The following is a 22,058-nucleotide window of genomic DNA, read 5'->3' as shown; positions in this document are numbered from 1 at the left end:
TCTACATGGTCTTTTGACCAATCACATGAGATATTTCAAATTGAGATATTTTTCAGAGCTGATTTGATTATTCAAAATACCAATTAGTGAAGAAAAAAAAAACAATTTGAATTGTGTCTACCTGTGTAAGATGCAGCTTATATGATTCAGGAAGAATGTGATCAGACTTTGTGTAACAGTATAAATTTAGACCGTCCCCTCGCCCATACCCGGGCGCGAACCAGGGACCTTCTGCACACATCAACAGTCACCCTCGAAGCATCGTTACCCATCGCTCCACAAAAGCCGCGGCCCTTGCACATTGAACAACAAAGGAGCTGATTGGCTGACACTCCCATTCCAAAGTGGCTACTGCTAGCTAGCATGAGGATGAAAAGTGCAGTTTTACGGGAAAATAACTATTTCAATCTTCTCGAGGTATCGGTGTGGATAAAGGTAAAATGTGAAGTACAGTGTCATATCCCATCCCTGCATTGAGGCATGTTTTCTGATATCTCAGCCCTGGCTCAGTGGTGTCTTGTCTATAACGTTCTGACCCCAGTGCAGTTTTGTGTTAACAAGGGTAATTGTAGGGTCGGTGTCTTCTGGCAATATAATTCACATTCCTAGACATCACACTAGTAGCGCTATTTATATATATATATATATATATATATATATATATATATCAGTGTAGTTCAATCGAATGCGTCCACTGTTTATGATGAGGCGAGAAATGGCGTCCACAGAGCCCGTCAGTGGTATGTGGTCCTAAACACAACGGACAGCCACACGGCTCTCTCGGTGGCCGCATAGTTGCGGGCTACCAGTGGACAGGGCGAGCGGCCGACTTTAGTTACGAGTTTCTTGGACCATTTGGTAAGTAAACGTTAATTGGTTATGGTTTGTGTCAATATGTTTTGGATTTTAAAACGACTGCCGTATCACCAGTTAGCTGTGAGCTAGCTAGCTAATGTTAGCTAGATGGCCAACTTGGTGTAGCTAATGTTAGTTATTAGTCAGCTAACTGGTTATCAAAGGAACTAACTATCTAGCGATATTGTTTTTTTGCAATAATAGTTTAGCCATTTTGTTTTTTTAATTTAATAGGTTAACGGTCTTTTCCCCCCCCATGTTCCTTGTTTTTTAGTGGAAGTCGGGAAATCAACATGGCTAGCTAGCTGGCTAACTTTAGCTAACTAGCTCTGTAACGTAACGTTAATAACAGCTATTCTCTGCTACTTTTGTTATTATCTTAGTACATAGTTAGCCAATATAAATATGAACTATCTAGTAATGTCGTGAACAACTAACTAGATCGTTTATAACGAACGTAATTAAATCATTAGTTAGCTAGCTAGTTGTTACATAACACAACTAGCTAGCTAATACAAGGTTCATGCTTCTGTGTTGTTTACTGTCTTGTACTTACTTAGTAGCAAATGTTAGATTAAACAAATATATATTTGGCTAGTTAACGTCAAATGTGTCTTTATTTCTGTCGTGTGTCAGGGAATTATCTGTTGTATTCTTACTAAGTTAGGTAGCTAGTGAGGCCTCTTATAATAGCAGCTAGGTAGAGAAACACAGCCCACTTTTCCCAGTTGCTACTGTTCATAAAATGGATCAAAACTCCATAGGCACTGTAGTATATTAGATCCCACTATAGTTTTTTTTGTGTACACGATGAGTAGTTATCTATAATCTATTAACGAGCTGAATTTTAAAATCTGATCATAATAGCAATTCATATTTTTCAGTGTCCACATTATGTAAAGGGGTGTCAAACTGATTCCACAGGTTGCCCTAGACAACCAGGTGAGGGAAGTACCTGGCTATGTAGTAACCTTAATTCATCAATCAATTACAAGAGAGGAGCGGCACTCGGTTGAATGAGTTTCACATGTAACATAATGGAAGTTGTTCTACACATCGGTTTTTACTAGTTACCACAGCCACAAACTCAATTGGTTATAACTGGAAAAATATTTATGAAAATAAACATTTGCTTTTGTCTTAATTTAAGGTTAGGCATAAAGTTAAGATAAAAAAAAACTGTTTTTTAAATCTTAACCCGAAATTGGTTTAAAGAAGTTCTAGAAGTAGGCGTCGAGTCGAGTCTAGGCGTCGAGTCAAAGCAGATAATGCCTTCACACAGAGGGCAACAGCCGCCAGTGATGTAGCCCAAGGGGCCAACAGGTGGCGATATTGAGTCGTATCATCTTACCGTCTATGAAGGATAAATTCGTATCCCTCATGGACCGGTTCATACCAAAAACTAGAGGTCGACCGATTTATGATTTTTCAATATCGATTTATTGGAGGACCAAAAAAAGCAGATACCGATTATTGGAGAACCAAAAAATCCGATACCGATTTTTAATATATATTTGTAATAATGACAATTACAACAATACTGAATGAACACTTATTTTAACTTAATATAATACATAAAATATATTTAGTCTCAAATAAATAATGAAACATGTTCAATTTGGTTTAAATAATGCAAAAACAGTGTTGGAGAAGAAAGTAAAAGTGCAATATGTTCCATGTAAAAAAGCAAATGTTTAAGTTCCTTGCTCAGAACATGAGAACATATGAAAGCTGGTGGTTCTTTTAACATGAGTATTCAATATTCCCAGTTAAGAAGTTTTAAGTTGTAGTTAATATAGGAATTATGGGACTATTTATCTATACAATTTGTATTTCATAGACCTTTGACTATTGGTTGTTCTTATAGGCACTTATAAGCCTAATCTCGGGAGTTGATAGGTTTGAAGTCCATAAACAACGCTGTGCTTCAAGCATTGCGAAAAGCTGCTGGCAAACGGAGGAAAGTGCTGTTTGAATGAATGCTTACGAGCCTGCTGCTGCTGCCTACCACCGCTCAGACTGCTCTATCAAATCATAAGACTTAATTATAATATAACAAACACAAATAAATACGAGCCTTTGGTCATTAATATGGTAAAATCCAGAAACTATCATTTTGAAAACAAAACGTTTATTCTTTCAGTGAAATACAGAACCGTTTCGTATTTTATCTAATGGATGGCAACCCCAAGTCTAAATATTGCTGTTACATTACACAACCTTCATTGTTATGTCATAATTATGTAAAATTCTGGCAAACTAATTACGGTCTTTGTTAGGAAGAAATGGTCTTCACACCGTTTGCAACGAGCCAGAGGACCCAAACTTCTGCATATACCCTGACTCTTCTTACACTGAACGCAAGAGAAGTGACAACACAACTAGTAATATCATCAACCATGTGTAGTTAACTAGTGATTATCTTAAGATTGATTGTTTTTTATAAGTTAAGTTTAATAGCTAGCTAGCAACTTACCATGGCTCCTTGCTGCCTGCACTTGTGTAAAAGGTGATCAGCCTGCCACGCAGTCTCCTTGCGGATTGCAATATAATCGGCCTCCAAAAATGCAGATTACCGATAATTATGAAAACTTGAAATCGGCCCTAATTAATCGCCCGTTCCGATTTAATCGGTCGACCACTGCCAAAAACATTCTCCATCAGGCTGCATAGTCTTCGATTTCCTCCTCAACTTGACCTTTTTATTTAACTAGGCAAGTCAGTTATTAAGAACAAAATCGTATTTACAATGAACAATCGTATTTACCTAGCAGAAGGCCTCCTGCCGGGGAGGGCGGCAGGGATGACATTTTCTATATAAATAAACAGGACAAAGCATCACGACGAGAGACCAAAGACAGCAACACAACATGGTACAAACATTAATGGCGATAAGGTGGGGAAAATGTTTACGTTCCTTATGAAACACCATTTTCCACCACCATGCAAGTGGCTAAATGCTAATCTCGGATGTTGTTTATTGATTTCAGCCAATCAGGTTGAAACAAGCCCCTCTCTACTCATTTGTAGATATAATACTTTTTGGGATATAAATTTCAACTATTGTTAGGGCTATAGATTTAAAAATAAAAATAAATATTATGAAAAAAATAAATTGTGGCTGTGAAGCTCAGCGCTACATTGCACCTCACTGGTTTCCTGTGAAATATCACATTTACATAAATATTCAGACCCTTTACTCTGTACTTTGTTGATGCGCCTTTGGCAGCAATTACAGCATCAAGTCTTCTTGGATATGACCCTACAAGCTTGGCACACCAGTATTTGGGGAGTGTCTCCCAGGTCTCTCCAGCGACGTTTGACCGGGTTCTAGTCCGGGCTCTGGCTGGGCCACTCAAGGACATTCAGAGACTTGTCACGAAGCCTCTCCTGCGTTGTCTTGGCTGTGTGCTTAGGGTCGTTGTCCTGTTGTAAGGTGAACCTTCACCCTAGTCTGAGGTCCTGAGGGCAGGTTTTCATGAAGGATCTCTCTGTACTTTGCTCCGTTCATCTTTCCCTCTATCCTTGCTTGTCTCCCAGTCCCTGCCTCGACCACAAACCTGTCTCGGAGCTTTACAGATAATTCTTTCAACCCCTTGGCTTGGTTTTTGCTCTGACATGCACTGTTAACTGTGGGACCTTATATAGACAGGTGTGTGCCTTTCCAAATCAAGTTGTAGAAACATCTCAAGGATGATCAATAGAAACAGGATGCACCTGAGCTCAATTTCAAGTCTCATAGCAAAGGGTCTGATTATTTATGTAAATAAGGTATTCTGTTTTTAAAAATATTTTTTATACATTTGCAAGAGTTTCTAAAAAAACGTTTTTCGCTTCATCAATATGTGGCATTGTGTGTTTAGATTGCTGAGGAATTGTTTTTATTAAATTCACTTTAGAATACGGCTGTAACGTGACAAAGTTAAATAAGTCAAGGGGTCTGAATATTTTCCCAAGGCACTGTAGCTACTTAGCACCTCACTGGTTTCCTGTACTGTGGCTCTCAGATATGTACTGCATGATCAAAAGTATGAGGACACCTCATTCCAAAATCATGGGCATTAATGTGGAGTTGGTTCCCTCTTTGCTGCTATTTGTTTTTAATTTTACCTTTATTTAACCAGGCAAGTCAGTTAAGAACAAATTCTTATTTTCAATGACGGCCTAGGAACAGTGGGTTAACTGCCTGTTCAAGGGCAGAACGACAGATTTGTACCTTGTCAGCTCTGGGGTTTGAACTTGCAACCTTCCGGTTACTAGTCCAACGCTCTAACCACTAGGCTAACCTCCACTCTTCTGGGAAGGCTTTCCGCTAGATGTTTGAACATTGCTGCGGGGACTTGCTTCCTTTCAGCCACGAGCATTAGTGAGGTCTGGCACTGGTGTTGGGCTATTATGGCTGGCTCACAGTCAGCGTTCTAATTCATCCCAAAGGTGTTCGATGGGGTTGAGGTCAGGGCTCTTCCACACCGATCTCGACAAACCATTTCTGGTTTTGGCCCTTCCCAAAACTGTTGCCACAAGTTGGAAGCACAGAACTGACTAGAATGTCATTGTATGCATTCAGGCATCCCCTGGCATCTGTCAAGCCCAGATTTGTCTGTTGTACTGGCAGATACTGAAATGTGATTCATCACTCCAGAGAACGTGTTTACACTGCTCCAGAGTCCAGTGGTGGCGAGCTTTACCCCACTCCAGCCGACGGGTGTAAATTGCGCATGGTGCTCTTAGGCTTGTGTGCGGCTGCTCGGCCACGGAAACCCATTTCATGAAGCTTCCGACGGACAGTTTACTGTGCTGACGTTGCTTCCAGAGGCGGTTTGGAACTCGGTAGTGGAGTCTTACCGCTTTGCGGCTGAGCCATTGTTGCTCTTAGACATTTCCAATAACAGCTCTTACAGTTGACCGGGGGCAGCTCTAGCAGGGCAGAAATTTGACAAACTGACTAGTTAAAAAGGTGTCATACGATGGCGGTCACTGAGCTCGTCAGTGCCAATGTTTGTCTATGGAGATTGCATGGCTGTGTGCTCGATTTTATACACTTGTGGCTGAAATAGCCAAATCCACTAATTTGAAGGGGTGTCCACTGTCCACATACTTTTGTGTGTATGTGTGTGTACATATACATGCATACATACAGTTGAAGTCAGAAGTTTACATACACCAACATGATGCTGCCACCCCCGTGCTTCACGGTTGGGATGTTGTTATTCAGCTTGCAAGTCTCCCCCTTTTTCCTACAAACATAACGATGTTCATTTTGGCCAAACAGGTCTATTTTTGTTTCATCAGACCAGAGGACATTTCTCCAAAAAGCACAATCTTTGTCCTCATGTGCAGTTGCAAACCGTAGTCTGGCTTTTTTATGGTGGTTTTGGAGTAGTGGCTTCTTCCTTGCTGAGCAGGCTTTCAGGTTATGTCGATATAGGACCCGGTTTACTGTGGATATAGATACTTTTGTACCTGTTTCCTCCAGCATCTTCACAAGGTCTTTTGCTGTTGTTCTGGGATTGATTTGCACTTTTTGCACCAAAGTACGTTCATCTCTAGGAGACAGAACGCATCTCCTTCCTGAGCGGTATGACAGCTACGTTGTCCCATGGTGTTCATACTTGCATACTATTGTTTGTACAGATGAACGTGGTACCTTCAGGCATTTGGAAATTGCTCCCAAGGATGAACCAGACTTGTGGAGGTCTACAATTTTTTTTCTGAGGTCTTGGCTGATTTTCTTTTGATTTTCCCATGATGTCAAGCAAAGAGGCACCGAGTTTGAAGGTAGTCCTTGAAATACATCCACAGGTACACCTCCAATTGACTCATATGATGTCAATTAGCCTATCAGAAGCTTCTAAAGCCATGACATCATTTTGTGGAATTTTCCACGCTGTTTAAAGGCACAGTCAACTTAGTGTATGTAAACTTCTGACCCACTGGAATTGTGATACAGTGAAATAATCTGTCTGTAAACAATTATTGGAAAAATTACTTGTAATCCACAAAGTAGATATCCTAACCGACTTGCCAAAACTATAGTTTGTTAACAAGAAATTTGTGAAGTGGTTGAAAAACGACTTTTAATGACTCCAACCAAAGTGTATGTCAACGTCTGACTTCAACTGTGTGTGTATATATTAATGTAGCTACATGGCATCTCACTGGTTTCCTGTGCTCTCTCTTTGTGTTGTACCTGTAATAAATATATTGCCCTGCCTGCCTGCCGTGCTGCCACACCAGTCTTCCATGTAACGTGTAGGATGATGAGGCTGAGAGTACGGAAGGCTTCTCAGCAGCCCAAACCCAGCCCCGGCCGTCCAGCCTCAGAACCCCGCCCAGCTCAGGCCAAGAGAAAACACTGCGAGGTGGCGCCCCCGCCCAGGAGAGGCCTCAGGATGCAGAAGAATGAGGCTGGCCTGTTCTCTACCATCAAGAAGTTCATCAGGGGAAATGCTGTCAAGGTGGGTGAGCCATCTTCATATAACCCCCACCCCCCCACCCCCACCCCTCTGCAAACATCAGTGTTTGGGGCGAAGGGGAAGGGAGTGATTAAAAAATAAAAAAAATGTTATCTTCATTTAACTAGGCAAGTCGGTTAAGAACAAATTCTTATTTTCAATGACGGCCTAGGAACAGTGGGTTAACTGCCTGTTCAGGGGCAGAAGGACAGATTTTTACCCTGTCAGCTTGGGGGATTCGATCTTGCAACCTTTCGGTTACAAGTCCAACACTCTGACCACTAGGCTACCTGCCGCCCCTCCACTCTAACCACTAGGCTACCTGCCGCCCCTCCACTCTAACCACTAGGCTACCTGCCGCCCCTCCACTCTAACCACTAGGCTACCTGCCACCCCTCCACTCTAACCACTAGGCTACCCTGCCGCCCCTCCACTCTAACCACTAGGCTACCTGCCACCCCTCCACTCTAACCACTAGGCTACCTGCCGCCCCTCCACTCTAACCACTAGGCTACCTGCCACCCCTCCACTCTAACCACTAGGCTACCTGCCGCCCCTCCACTCTAACCACTAGGCTCCCTGCCGCCGATATAGACCTGCTAATGGTGGCAATCTCCTGAGTGCTCTCATTCACAATTCTAAAGCAGGACATGGAGATAAATATCTAATTGTAGCTTTGCCAGAGCCCTGTTTCTCTGCTGCTTATGGCTTTTCTTTGAAAGAGCTTAACATTGAAAGATAAAGCAGTGCTCTCCTGCCAAGTATATTTTCCTACCCTCTTCTCATTTGGAGCACTTTTTACCTACAGGAAGTGTCCCCATTTAATCCCACGTCCATCTTTGGGTTACCCCCCCCCCCGTGTTAAATGTGTTATTCTAAGACAATCAGATGTTTCATTTAAGTTATTGACAATTATGTGTATGTAAGTTGCTACTGGTGGGCAATTTCAAAGCTGCATAAAATAGTCTTTGGTGTGGAGGTGACCTGAGAAACACAATCTTTCAGTTATTTCTATTACCTTCTCAGATAAGTGATCATACTTCATGTAATATATATATTTTTTAGATGAATGTGTTGATATATGCACACTACATGGATGTTTTATGACTATTTCTTGCTAATTGAAAAGATGGGTTTTCCATGCTAGCAGTCGTACACACACACACACACACACACACCAGTCAAATCAAATAGCAACACAACTTGGTGACCCGTAACAAGATGATACATCTCAACCATTTACAGCTGACGTTTTGTCAATGCATTTAGTCTTTATTTTACTGTTAAATGAACCCAGCATCGTTATGTGATTTTTAATACGTGTATGGGCTTAAAGCAGGGGTGTTAAACTCATTCCATGGAGAGCCTAGTGTCTGCAGGTTTTTGGTTTTTCCTTTCACTAAAGATGTAAACAACCAGATGTGTGGGGGGGGGGATTTCCTTAATATTTAGTGACCTTAATTCATCAATCAAGTTCATGGGAGGTGCGAAAAACCTGCAGGCACTCAGCTCATCCCTCCCTCTCTTCTTCTCTCCCAGGTAGACCAGGACATTCCAGCTCATCCCTCCCTCTCTTCTTCTCTCCCAGGTAGAGCAGGACATCCCAGCTCATCCCTCCCTCTCTTCTTCTCTCCCAGGTAGAGCAGGACATCCCCAGCTCATCCCTCCCTCTCTTCTTCTCTCCCAGGTAGAGCAGGACATCCCAGCTCATCCCTCCCTCTCTTCTTCTCTCCCAGGTAGACCAGGACATTACAGCTCATCCCTCCCTCTCTTCTTCTCTCCCAGGTAGAGCAGGACATCCCAGCTCATCCCTCCCTCTCTTCTTCTCTCCCAGGTAGAGCAGGACATCCCAGCTCATCCCTCCCTCTCTTCTTCTCTCCCAGGTAGAGCAGGACATCCCAGCTCATCCCTCCCTCTCTTATTCTCTCCCAGGTAGAGCAGGACATCCCAGCTCATCCCTCCCTCTCTTCTTCTCTCCCAGGTAGAGCAGGACATCCCAGCTCATCCCTCCCTCTCTTCTTCTCTCCCAGGTAGAGCAGGACATCCCAGCTCATCCCTCCCTCTCTTATTCTCTCCCAGGTAGAGCAGGACATCCCCAGCTCATCCCTCCCTCTCTTCTTCTCTCCCAGGTAGAGCAGGACATCCCAGCTCATCCCTCCCTCTCTTCTTCTCTCCCAGGTAGAGCAGGACATCCCAGCTCATCCCTCCCTCTCTTCTTCTCTCCCAGGTAGAGCAGGACATCCCAGCTAAGAGGAGTCGTATTGATTGTAAAGTGGAAAACAGCAACCTGATCACGTCTTCTCCTCACCCACCAACCAAAGCCATCGGCAGGGGCTGCAGGAGAGGTGCTAACAAACCTGGTGAGTTAGAGAGTCCAGACATGTTTATTTATTTATTTCCCCTTTATTTAACCAGGTAGGCAAGTTGAGAACAAGTTCTCATTTACAATTGTGACCTGGCCAAGATAAAGCAAAGCAGTTCGACACATACAACGACAGAGTTACACATGGAGTAAAACAAACATACAGTCAATAATACAGTAGAAACAAGTCTATATACGATGTGAGCAAATGAGGTGAGATAAGGGAGGTAAAGGCAAAAGAAAGGCCATGGTGGCAAAGTAAATACAATATAGCAAGTAAAACACTGGAATGGTAGATTTGCAGTGGAAGAATGTGCAAAGTAGAAATAAAAATAATGGGGTGCAAAGGAGCAAAATAAATACATAAATTAAATACAGTTGGGAAAGAGGTAGTTGTTTGGGCTAAATTATAGGTGGGCTATGTACAGGTGCAGTAATCTGTGAGCTGCTCTGACAGCTGGTGCTTAAAGCTAGTGAGGGAGATAAGTGTTTCCAGTTTCAGAGATTTTTGTAGTTCGTTCCAGTCATTGGCAGCAGAGAACTGGAAAGAGAGGCGGCCAAAGAAAGAATTGGTTTTGGGGGTGACTAGAGAGATATACCTGCTGGAGCGTGTGCTACAGGTGGGAGATGCTATGGTGACCAGCGAGCTGAGATAAGGGGGGACTTTACCTAGCAGGGTCTTGTAGATGACATGGAGCCAGTGGGTTTGGCGACGAGTATGAAGCGAGGGCCAGCCAACGAGAGCGTACAGGTCGCAATGGTGGGTAGTATATGGGGCTTTGGTGACAAAACGGATTGCACTGTGATAGACTGCATCCAATTTGTTGAGTAGGGTATTGGAGGCTATTTTGTAAATGACATCGCCGAAGTCGAGGATTGGTAGGATGGTCAGTTTTACAAGGGTATGTTTGGCAGCATGAGTGAAGGATGCTTTGTTGCGAAATAGGAAGCCAATTCTAGATTTAACTTTGGATTGGAGATGTTTGATATGGGTCTGGAAGGATAGTTTACAGTCTAACCAGACAGCTAGGTATTTGAAGTTGTCCACGTATTCTAACGGGCGGGCAGGTAGCGATCGGTTGAAGAGCATGCATTTAGTTTTACTTGTATTTAAGAGCAATTGGAGGCCACGGAAGGAGAGTTGTATGGCATTGAAGCTCATCTGGAGGTTAGTTAACACAAAGAAGGGCCAGAAGTATACAGAATGGTGTCGTCTGCGTAGAGGTGGATCAGAGACTCACCAGCAGCAAGAGCGACATCATTGATGTATACCGAGAAGAGAGTCGGTCCAAGAATTGAACCCTGTGGCACCCCCATAGAGACTGCCAGAGGTCCGGACAGCAGACCCTCCGATTTGACACACTGAACTCTTATCAGAGAAGTAGTTGGTGAACCAGGCGAGGCAATCATTTGAGAAACCAAGGCCACATGACACGGGGTAATCTGTCATCTACATTATAATAATAATAATAATAATAATAATACGAGTGTGGAGAAATAGGGGGCGTCGTTTATAGTTCTGCTTGATGACATCACACTGTAGCCACACCCTCTTTGTGCACATCTGTTTCATTGGAAACGTTGGCAGCAAGTCAATTATGAATATTTATGTTTTCAGAATGTCTTAATTTACCGTAGATGTCGCTGTAGTGCTCATTTTATTTAATTTAAATTTAAATTTATCATGTCAGTCTTAAGTAGTGTCAGTTCAAATAACAGTTTGAAATAAGTTCCTACTTTCTCTCAGAACCGATGACGTTGAACAGTAAGCCCCTGAAGCCCAACGGTAAACTGGAGGTCCCCGTGGAGGAGGCGAGCAGTCCACCTCGCACCACTCTCCTGGGGACCATCTTCTCTCCCGTCTTCAACTTCTTCTCTCCTGCTACCAAGACAGGTAACACAATCTCTCTAAAGTGTTTTATCATTTTAGTCTCTTTAAAAAAAAAAAAAATACATCGTTTTTTTTAAACTATCCTAAAGAAAATTGGTTATTTAACCTTGTGCTCCGTGGTTGAATCTAAAATGTATTGTCCTTGATTTGCCACGACCGCTTCTCGCCTCCCTATCAAGAAGTCAGAGAGGAGCGAGGAGAGCATTGGACAGAAGATCCGTGGAGAAGATCTTGTCCAATGGGCTCTTCTCTTCCCTCTGTTATTTTGAGAAGGAGAGGAGAGGACGCCACGAATGGAGGACAAAAAAAACATCGGAGACTCAACACGTGGCAAAAATTTGAGATTCGCTCAATTTCTTTCCTGTGTTCCCTTCTGTGTCCAGCCACTCCTGAGTCTGGCTCCCCCGGGCAGGGGGGGTCGGAGGCTGAGGAGATGCCGAAGCAGCTGGAAAAGGAGACGGTGGTGGAGGAGATACCCACCAGTACCCCTGCATCTACAGGGGGCGTCGTCCTGTCCTCTGTTGCCCCAGCTCCATCAGTACCCCCACCACAACAGGCTCCTCTGGCTACCCCAGAACCATCTGTCGAAGGAGGGGAGATGGCTACAGATATGCCCCCTCTAACAGGTAACCATGACGTTGGTTGCTCCTAGGTTATGCTATGGGTCAATTTAGAACTTGCGAGTGAGACTTGTAGATTGTGTGATTTAAAAAAAAAAAAACGTGATATGGACTATTGTGGAATTGTTTTACTTGTGCTTTATATCAATGATGAATTCGCTGGGGGGGGGGGGGGAGTAAATGTGATTAAATAAAAGGTGATTTTCTGTATTTATTCATTTATTTTTTTAATAAAAAAAAAAAAAGATTAGATCCTAAATGTTTGAATATGCCGTTGTTCCTGAATTAGCTCCGGGCTGCATTCCAGTCCGCTGTTACCCCCACATCTCTCCCACGGCCCCTGCAGAGGGCACCTACGAGGAAGACTGGGAAGTCTTTGATCCGTGAGTACTGCTTAGTTTATTTATTTTTAATCAAATTCACCAACCAATCACAGTTTATGTGCCTCTCTCTTTAAATAATATGTAGTAGAAAGAGCTCGGCAATTTGGGGATTTGAACGTAAAAATAAATAAATTTTAAAGGAACATTTTTATTCCATTTTAAACAGACAAACCCCACCTGTTTTATCACACCATCTAACCTACAAGCATTACGCTACACTCGCATTAACATCTGCTAACCATGTGTATTTGACAAATAAAATTGAGTTACTTAGTAATAGTGAGCAAGGACCAACGACTTGGATCAACTAAGATATCTGTGTCTCCTCTGTTTCCAGGTACTTCTTCATCAAGCACGTGCCTCCGTTGACAGAGGAGCAGATAGCCAGGAAACCAGCACTGCCCCTTAAAACACGCAGCACACCAGAGTTCTCCCTAGTTCTAGATCTGGTGAGATGACAGTCCTATATGTTCTCCCTGGTTCTAGTGAGTTTACAGTCCTATATGTTCCCCCTGGTTCTAGTGAGTTTACAGTCCTCTATGTTCCCCCTGGTTCTAGTGAGTTTACAGTCCTATATGTTCCCCCTGGTTCTAGTGAGTTTACAGTCCTATATGTTCCCCCTGGTTCTAGTGAGTTTACAGTCCTATATGTTCCCCCTGGTTCTAGTGAGTTTACAGTCCCATATGTTCTCCCTGGTTCTAGTGAGTTTACAGTCCTATATGTTCCCCCTGGTTCTAGTGAGTTTACAGTCCTATATGTTCCCCCTGGTTCTAGTGAGATTACAGTCCCATATGTTCCCCCTGGTTCTAGTGAGATTACAGTCCTATATGTTCTCCCTGGTTCTAGTGAGTTTACAGTCCTCTATGTTCCCCCTGGTTCTAGTGAGTTTACAGTCCTATATGTTCTCCCTGGTTCTAGTGAGTTTACAGTCCTCTATGTTCCCCCTGGTTCTAGTGAGTTTACAGTCCTCTATGTTCCCCCTGGTTCTAGTGAGTTTACAGTCCTATATGTTCCCCCTGGTTCTAGTGAGTTTACAGTCCTATATGTTCTCCCTGGTTCTAGTGAGTTTACAGTCCTCTATGTTCCCCCTGGTTCTAGTGAGTTTACAGTCCTATATGTTCCCCCTGGTTCTAGTGAGTTTACAGTCCTATATGTTCCCCCTGGTTCTAGTGAGTTTACAGTCCTATATGTTCCCCCTGGTTCTAGTGAGTTTACAGTCCTATATGTTCTAGTGAGTTTACAGTGCTATATGTTCTAGTGAGTTTACAGTCCTATATGTTCCCCTTGGTTCTAGTGAGTTTACAGTCCTATATGTTCCCCCTGGTTCTAGTGAGTTTACAGCCCCATATGTTCCCCCTGGTTCTAGTGAGTTTACAGTCCTATATGTTCTCCCTGGTTCTAGTGAGTTTACAGTCCTATATGTTCCCCCTGGTTCTAGTGAGTTTACAGTCCTATATGTTCCCCCTGGTTCTAGTGAGTTTACAGTCCTATATGTTCCCCCTGGTTCTAGTGAGTTTACAGTCCTATATGTTCCCCCTGGTTCTAGTGAGTTTACAGTCCTATATGTTCTAGTGAGTTTACAGTGCTATATGTTCTAGTGAGTTTACAGTCCTATATGTTCCCCTTGGTTCTAGTGAGTTTACAGTCCTATATGTTCCCCCTGGTTCTAGTGAGTTTACAGCCCCATATGTTCCCCCTGGTTCTAGTGAGTTTACAGTCCTATATGTTCTCCCTGGTTCTAGTGAGTTTACAGTCCTATATGTTCCCCCTGGTTCTAGTGAGTTTACAGTCCTATATGTTCCCCCTGGTTCTAGTGAGTTTACAGTCCCATATGTTCCCCCTGGTTCTAGTGAGTTTACAGTCCTATATGTTCTAGTGAGTTTACAGTCCTATATGTTCCCCCTGGTTCTAGTGAGTTTACCGTCCTATATGTTCTCCCTGGTTCTAGTGAGTTTACAGTCCTATATGTTCCCCCTGGTTCTAGTGAGTTTACAGTCCTATATGTGCCTGAACAACCGAGTGCCATCAACAGATTTCTTGTATTATTTTGGGGGGGGGTTACCTGTAGTCGTCCTGAATGTCCCAAGATGCATTTTGAGTCTTCGATATCTACAGAATGTTCTAAAATGTGTTTAATTTAAAACGCTCTCGTTCAGATCGACGTACAAATCAGAAACATTCAACTAAAGTAGGTAAAAAAAAAAAAACAACCACTAAACCATAAGGTGTTTGTGTATTGATCAGGACGAGACGTTGGTGCACTGTAGTCTGAATGAGTTGGACGACGCAGACCTGACCTTCCCTGTCCTGTTCCAAGACGTCATCTACCAGGTGGGTACAACAGGCTGTGACGGCACAGAGAAACACACAGGTTTTTATTTTTCAACATTTTGTTAGGTTCTGACAGAGTAAAACTCACCGGGGACAACTAGTGAAGCTCCACCCACTGGGTCACACGTCGCTGCACACGACAAAGACATGTTTACCCTAGCTCATATATTTACACCTTCCTCCTGTGCTGAGTCTCATCGTTACACATCTGGACAGCCAATAGATCTCCGTTGCTAGGCAGAATTTAACGACGCCTGTTCTTTCTCGCTTTATCTGACCTGACCTCGGCCAAAATTCCTCACTCCTCCCCCAACTCCTCCCCCAACTCACGGCTGTCTTGTTGACTTGAACCAGACTGTGGCCCTTTCTCTCTAACACGTTCTGACAGAATGGGAACTTTTTTTGTTATTTTATTTCTCTCTTTCCCTCGGTGACGTGAATAAGGCTATTTGAAGTTCAGAAGTCCGTAATCGTCAAGGTGATTGAGAAAGGGCTCTTTCTCAATACGTCGTTCCTTCATTCCTTGTGTCCTCACTTTCTTCTCAAACCTTATTGGAAGACAATATCCAACGTCTTTTACCGTGGATTTGCTCCTGGACGGACGGACGGTATTTAGAGTGGACATGAGGACTCAAGAAAAAGACATTTAGAAAAAGCCGTCGGTTTTATGTGCTTGTCATGGAAAACGCCTCTCTTTTCAGTGAGTATCTTTACATGCACAGGAAATAATTTGATATTAAACTGTTTATGACAGTAGGCAGATGATGCAATAGTCACGTAAACACCTTACTTTGTTTATCTTAATCGGCGTAAAGTCAAAATCAAAGTAAGCATACAAGGATTTTTTTTTATTTTTTAAAATGCATTTTTTCCAGAGCAATCTTTTTATTAATAATTAGGACAGTCGGCGTTCCAGCGGTGTATTTGATCTGTACGCGTGCTAGCACCAGCCGAGAGCCTCGCTCTGTAGCGCGAGGTGAAGTGGGTTCGGAATCAACTGAATGAAATGCGTCTTGGAAGTCGTTTTCACATAACTTCATGTGTCCGATACTCAGAATCAAATAGGCTGCTTCCCCCAAAAAATAACATGGTCGCTGTGATAAAATAAAATGTTGTAACTTTACAATTCATCAAGAGTCCCATCAGGTAGCCCTGATTTTCAGATGTGTTCATTTTAACAGGATTATTAGGGAAATACATTTTTTAAGTCGCACTGTTATATTAATCTGACTATCCACAATATATGCATTATTGTGTGCGTGTGTAACCGTAGTCCGTGAAGAGGAGTTGGATGGTCTCCGTAGACCATTTCGTGTTATTTTCCCTCTTCTCTGCAGGTGTACGTGCGGTTGAGGCCGTTTTTCAGAGAGTTCCTGGAGCGCATGTCTCAAATTTACGAGGTGAGTCATTTAGCAGAAATGTGAGTCATTTAGCAGACTCTCTGATCCAGAGACACTACAGTAGTGAGTCATTTAGCAGACTCTCTGATCCAGAGACACTACAGTAGTGAGTCATTTAACAGACTCTCTTATCCAGAGACACTACAGTAGTGAGGCATTTAGCAGACTCTCTGATCCAGAGACACTACAGTAGTGAGTCATTTAACAGACTCTCTGATCCAGAGAGACTAACAGTAGTGAGTCATTTAGCAGACTCTCTGATCCAGAGAGACTAACAGTAGTGAGTCATTTAACAGACTCTCTGATCCAGAGACACTACAGTAGTGAGTCATTTAACAGACTCTCTGATCCAGAGACACTACAGTAGTGAGTCATTTAATAGACTCTCTGATCCAGAGACACTACAGTAGTGAGTCATTTAACAGACTCTCTGATCCAGAGACACTACAGTAGTGAGTCATTCAACAGACTCTCTGATCCAGAGACACTACAGTAGTGAGTCATTTAACAGACTCTCTGATCCAGAGCCACTGCAGTAGTGAGTCATTCAACAGACTCTCTGATCCAGAGCCACTACAGTAGTGAGTCATTTAACAGACTCTCTTATCCAGAGACACTACAGTAGTGAGTCATTTAACAGACTCTCTTATCCAGAGACACTACAGTAGTGAGTCATTTAACAGACTCTCTTATCCAGAGACACTACAGTAGTGAGTCATTTAACAGACTCTCTGATCCAGAGCCACTACAGTAGTGAGTCATTTAACAGACTCTCTTATCCAGAGACACTACAGTAGTGAGTCATTTAACAGACTCTCTGATCCAGAGACACTACAGTAGTGAGTCATTTAACAGACTCTCTGATCCAGAGACACTGCAGTAGTGAGTCATTTAACAGACTCTCTGATCCAGAGCCACTACAGTAGTGAGTCATTTAACAGACTCTCTTATCCAGAGACACTACAGTAGTGAGTCATTTAACAGACTCTCTTATCCAGAGACACTACAGTAGTGAGTCATTTAACAGACTCTCTGATCCAGAGACACTACAGTAGTGAGTCATTTAACAGACTCTCTTATCCAGAGACACTACAGTAGTGAGTCATTTAACAGACTCTCTGATCCAGAGACACTGCAGTAGTGAGTCATTTAATAGACTCTCTGATCCAGAGACACTACAGTAGTGAGTCATTTAACAGACTCTCTGATCCAGAGAATCGAACCCACAACCCTGGTGTTACAAGCACCATCCTCTACCAACTGAGCTAAACGGGACCACTGATCTCTGTAGACTTCACCGGGACAAAGAATCGGGAAATGCCATTTTAGGCTGTTTGTTTTGTTTCATTTTTCCCCCCTTCTATTCGTTCACAGATCATTCTGTTCACTGCCTCTAAGAAGGTGTATGCAGACAAGCTGCTCAACATCCTGGACCCCAAGAAACAGTTGGTCAGGTCAGTGAAGGAACAACCTTATCGCTTATTGAATGATTACGACCGACCAAGTTTCACCGTGGATTACGTCCCAAACGGAACCCTACGTAGCGCACAACTGTTTTTGTTTTTTTATAATCAGAGCCCTAACGGAGGGAATAAGGTGCCATTTTTGGGAACACAGTGGTAGAGAAAGGTTGAGCTAATTACCAATTAACCGGCTACACTAGACTTTTAATCGTTTTGTTGTTTTTTTGTTTTCTTCTACCTCTCCTACAGACATCGGTTGTTCCGTGAGCACTGTGTATGTGTTCAAGGAAACTACATCAAGGACTTAAACATTCTGGGAAGAGATCTTTCTAAGACTGTAATAATAGACAATTCACCTCAAGCCTTCGCCTATCAGGTACGCCGGTCATACCTTTCACAGTACAGCCACTACATATAGCCCACAGGAATCACGCACACACACTATGTGTCTGTATGTATGTATATGTGTATATGTGTGTCTGTATATATTCTTAACTACTGTTATGTGTGTGTCTGTATATATACAGTGGGGCAAAAAGTATTTAGTCAGCCACCAATTGTGCAAGTTCTCCCACTTAAAAAGATGAGAGAGGCCTGTAATTTTCATCATAGGTACGCATCAACTATGACAGACAAAATGAGAAAAACACATTGTAGGATTTTTAATGAATTTATTTGCAAATTATGGTGGAAAATAAGTATTAGGTACACTTTTTTGCCCCACTGTATGTGTGTGTGTATGTATGTATATATGTATATATGTGTATGTGTATATATATATATATGTATATATGTGTATGTATGTATGTATGTGTGTATATGTATGTGTGTGTGTATATATATGTATGTGTGTGTGTATATATATATATATATATATAATGTATATATATATATACACACACACATACATACATACATACATACACACACACACACACACACACACACACACATATACATATGTGTATATATATATGTGTACACACACATACATATATATACACACACACACACACACATACATATGTGTAATTATATAGATATATATGTATGTATGTTTATATACACAGTAAGTCGTTGGATAAAAGTGTCTGCAAAGTCTCTCATAATTACATTTTACATAATTACATTTTTAGTGTGATATCGCAATTCAAAAACCTCCTTTTTGTTCTCAATCACAGCTTTCCAATGGGATTCCCATCGAGAGCTGGTTCATGGACAGGAATGATACCGAGCTCCTCAAGCTGGTTCCTTTCTTAGAGAAGCTGGTGGAGATGGTATGTAGTCATTCTGAAACAAATGTGTTCAAACTCAACCTCCTACCTTATATATTCACTCAAACATTTTCCCTGTCTCTCTGTAGAGCCTGTAGAATGGGTCTCTGTAGGGCCTGTAGAATGGGTCTCTGTAGGGCCTGTAGAATGGGTCTCTGCAGGGCCTGTAGAATGGGTCTCTGTAGGGCCTGTAGAATGGGTCTCTGTAGGGCCTGTAGAATGGGTCTCTGCAGGGCCTGTAGAATGGGTCTCTGTAGGGCCTGTAGAATGGGTCTCTGTAGAGCCTGTAGAATGGGTCTCTGTAGGGCCTGTAGAATGGGTCTCTGTAGGGCCTGTAGAATGGGTCTCTGCAGGGCCTGTAGAATGGGTCTCTGTAGGGCCTGTAGAATGGGTCTCTGTAGGGCCTGTAGAATGGGTCTCTGCAGGGCCTGTAGAATGGGTCTCTGTAGGGCCTGTAGAATGGGTCTCTGCAGGGCCTGTAGAATGGGTCTCTGTAGGGCCTGTAGAATGGGTCTCTGTAGGGCCTGTAGAATGGGTCTCTGTAGGGCCTGTAGAATGGGTCTCTGTAGGGCCTGTAGAATGGGTCTCTGTAATGGGTCTCTGTAATGGGTCTCTGTAATGAGTCTCTGTAGGGCCTGTAGAATGGGTCTCTGTAATGGGTCTCTGTAGGGCCTGTAGAATGGGTCTCTGCAATGGGTCTCTGTAATGGGTCTCTGTAGGGCCTGTAGAATGGGTCTCTGCAATGGGTCTCTGTAGGGCCTGTGGAATGGGTCTCTGCAATGGGTCTCTGTAGGGCCTGTGGAATGGGTCTCTGCAATGGGTCTCTGTACGGCCTGTAAAAGTGTTTATCGTTATAGAGACAGACCTGTCTTCTGCTTTTTCAAAAAAAAAAATATTTTTTGTCTTCAAGTCACCTCAGTCATTTTGTCTTTATTTACTGTTCTCTCTCTCTCTCCTCCACAGAATGAGGACGTAAGGCCTTACGTCAGACAGCAGTTTCGTCTTCATGACCTACTTCCTCCCGACTGATCCGTGATTGGCCGACCCAGCAGGCTAACCCATAGAAGTAGAATGTGTACATTATTCATTCTGATTCTACGGGCTAAACCTCCCAGCACACGGAGAGGGGATGCCTTCCGTCCAACACGGTTGGAGATGACGAGAATCAACTTCCAACTGACTCTGAGGATGTCGTCCAAGTGGAGAGCTGTCTACAGCATTGCCCGTTACCAACGAGAATCTGTTCAACAAAATAACAGTTTACAGAGGGACATTTGTATCTAAACAACTACAAAACAAATATTTTGAAGCTATGTATATGTTTTGTATACTCAAACTAAACTGTTATATTCCAACTAAACTGTACACCCCCCCCCCCCCCCCCCCCCCCAAGAGTATAGCAGTCCCCTTGTATTACGAAAGGCATCTGTCTGGACAGACCTCAAGTCTATGCTCAAAAGCAGGGTTGTGTTCATTAGGGTGCGAACGTTACAAAACATTTTAGCAACGGCGAACGAAAAATGTGCTTTTCCCATTGGACAACTCCAGGTAGAACATCCTCCATTTCAGGAACGTTTTCTTGGGTTTTGGTGCCTAAATGAACACGATCCTGGCGACTTTCTGTGAGATGTTTTCTCGTCCGCAGCTTCAGTTTTGGACTGACGGAACTGAATGGCGGTATTTGACTGCTCAAGACTCATTTTAACAGGAACGGGCAGTCAAACCTGTATAATATACAAACGTAATTACATGTATATATGACATGTATATATCTTTTTTTTTCTTCTTCATGGTTTTTAAAAACGTTTTTTTTTTTGTGCTTCCGATTTTATTTTAGCTGACTGTTTTATTTTACTATTTTAGTAAATAAAAAAAAATGTTTTTACCTTTTTAAAAAATATATATTTTTTTGTTGTTGTTTGTTTTTGAAGTTGATGCTACACAGCTGCTGTTGTCTTCCTGCAATTTATGCATCCCAAATGGCACCTTATTCCCTACTGTATATAGTGCCCTTCTTTTGAGCAGAGCCCTATGGGCACTGGTCAAAAGTAGTGCACTATATAGGGAATAAGGTTCTATAGGGCCCTGGTCTAAAGTAGTGCACTATATATAGGGTTCTATAGGGCTCTGGTCTAATCTAGTGCACTATATAGGGAATAGGGAGCATTCTTTATTTTCTAGTCTGCTTTTTAGTCCCATTAACTACTGTTATGTGGTCTCTGTAACAGGTTTTTAAAAATATATTTGGGAGGAAATGTTTATGAAATCATGATGGGTTTTTTAAGGTTATGTAAATGTATTATAGTGTTTTAACTTGAAGACCCTTCAACAAGCTGGCCTGGATATTAATTTAGATCATGTATATTTGAGATTTCACCCCTGAAAGATGTTGAAACGACCCTTAGCTGCTCTGTGTCTGGGTGGTGATGGGAGGGAAGGAAGGAAGGAAGGCTTCAGAGCTCTCCTGCCCTATGTAAAATCTTGTCAATCTTTGTACACACGTTATCACCTCTAAATTGTGAATGCCCGTACAATTTTGAAATTGTAGCACCAGCAAAATGGCCAACATTTTGTTTTATCTTTTAAATCTTGTTTTCAATGCTGTTCATAGTCTTGTCTGTGAAATATCTTTTATGTAGGAGTCACACATTTTTTTAAAGAAAATAAATAGGAAAAGACTCCGTTGTTGTCATTGACCGTCTTGGACGGCCACTCCTGTTGTACTCCGTGTTACTTCATGGTTTCCTTGATCATAAATACATTTTTATACAATTAATAAAAATGTGTGATTTGGGATTTTTACTGAACTGCGTAAGTTGAGATACATTAATGCGTGTGTAATGTAGGCATGACACTCACTATACATTTATTTATCAGAATGCTCTTAGCCAGAGTCACTTTGGTCACACACACACACCATTTAAATGAAATGAACTTGGCGTGTCATCCGGTAATGTGTATCCTGCTTTTCGAAACGCTGAACTGAATCCACAAACTACAACGTATGCTATCTTACACCTACAG

At 42.4% G+C, this 22,058-nt stretch overlaps 1 protein-coding gene across 2 annotated transcripts; it reads left to right on the top strand.

Moving 5' to 3' along the window:
* The first annotated feature begins 235 nt into the window (after positions 1 to 235).
* On the top strand, positions 236 to 21,816 carry ctdspl2a (CTD (carboxy-terminal domain, RNA polymerase II, polypeptide A) small phosphatase like 2a). 2 transcript variants are annotated; one of them, XM_036960597.2, is made up of 13 exons: positions 236 to 435; positions 7,093 to 7,313; positions 9,538 to 9,670; positions 11,420 to 11,566; positions 11,947 to 12,189; positions 12,473 to 12,566; positions 12,904 to 13,015; positions 14,811 to 14,897; positions 16,235 to 16,297; positions 17,672 to 17,751; positions 18,010 to 18,136; positions 18,942 to 19,037; positions 19,998 to 21,816. In XM_036960597.2, the coding sequence occupies exons 2-13, from the start codon at positions 7,113 to 7,115 to the stop codon at positions 20,061 to 20,063; spliced, it is 1,449 nt and encodes a 482-aa protein (XP_036816492.2). In that variant the 5' UTR covers positions 236 to 435; positions 7,093 to 7,112; the 3' UTR covers positions 20,064 to 21,816. The 2 variants fall into 2 exon arrangements, with proteins under 2 accessions (XP_036816492.2, XP_036816485.2); XM_036960590.2 differs by lacking the exon at positions 236 to 435 and adding an exon at positions 509 to 858.
* The last annotated feature ends 242 nt before the right edge of the window (positions 21,817 to 22,058 follow it).

The sequence above is a fragment of the Oncorhynchus mykiss genome, chromosome 2 (genome assembly GCF_057628025.1).
Source record: "Oncorhynchus mykiss isolate SJ-2025 chromosome 2, ASM5762802v1, whole genome shotgun sequence".
NCBI lineage: Eukaryota > Metazoa > Chordata > Actinopteri > Salmoniformes > Salmonidae > Oncorhynchus > Oncorhynchus mykiss.
The sequence above is the reverse complement of the archived record's forward strand: the minus strand, read 5'-3'. Positions and strand labels throughout refer to the sequence as shown.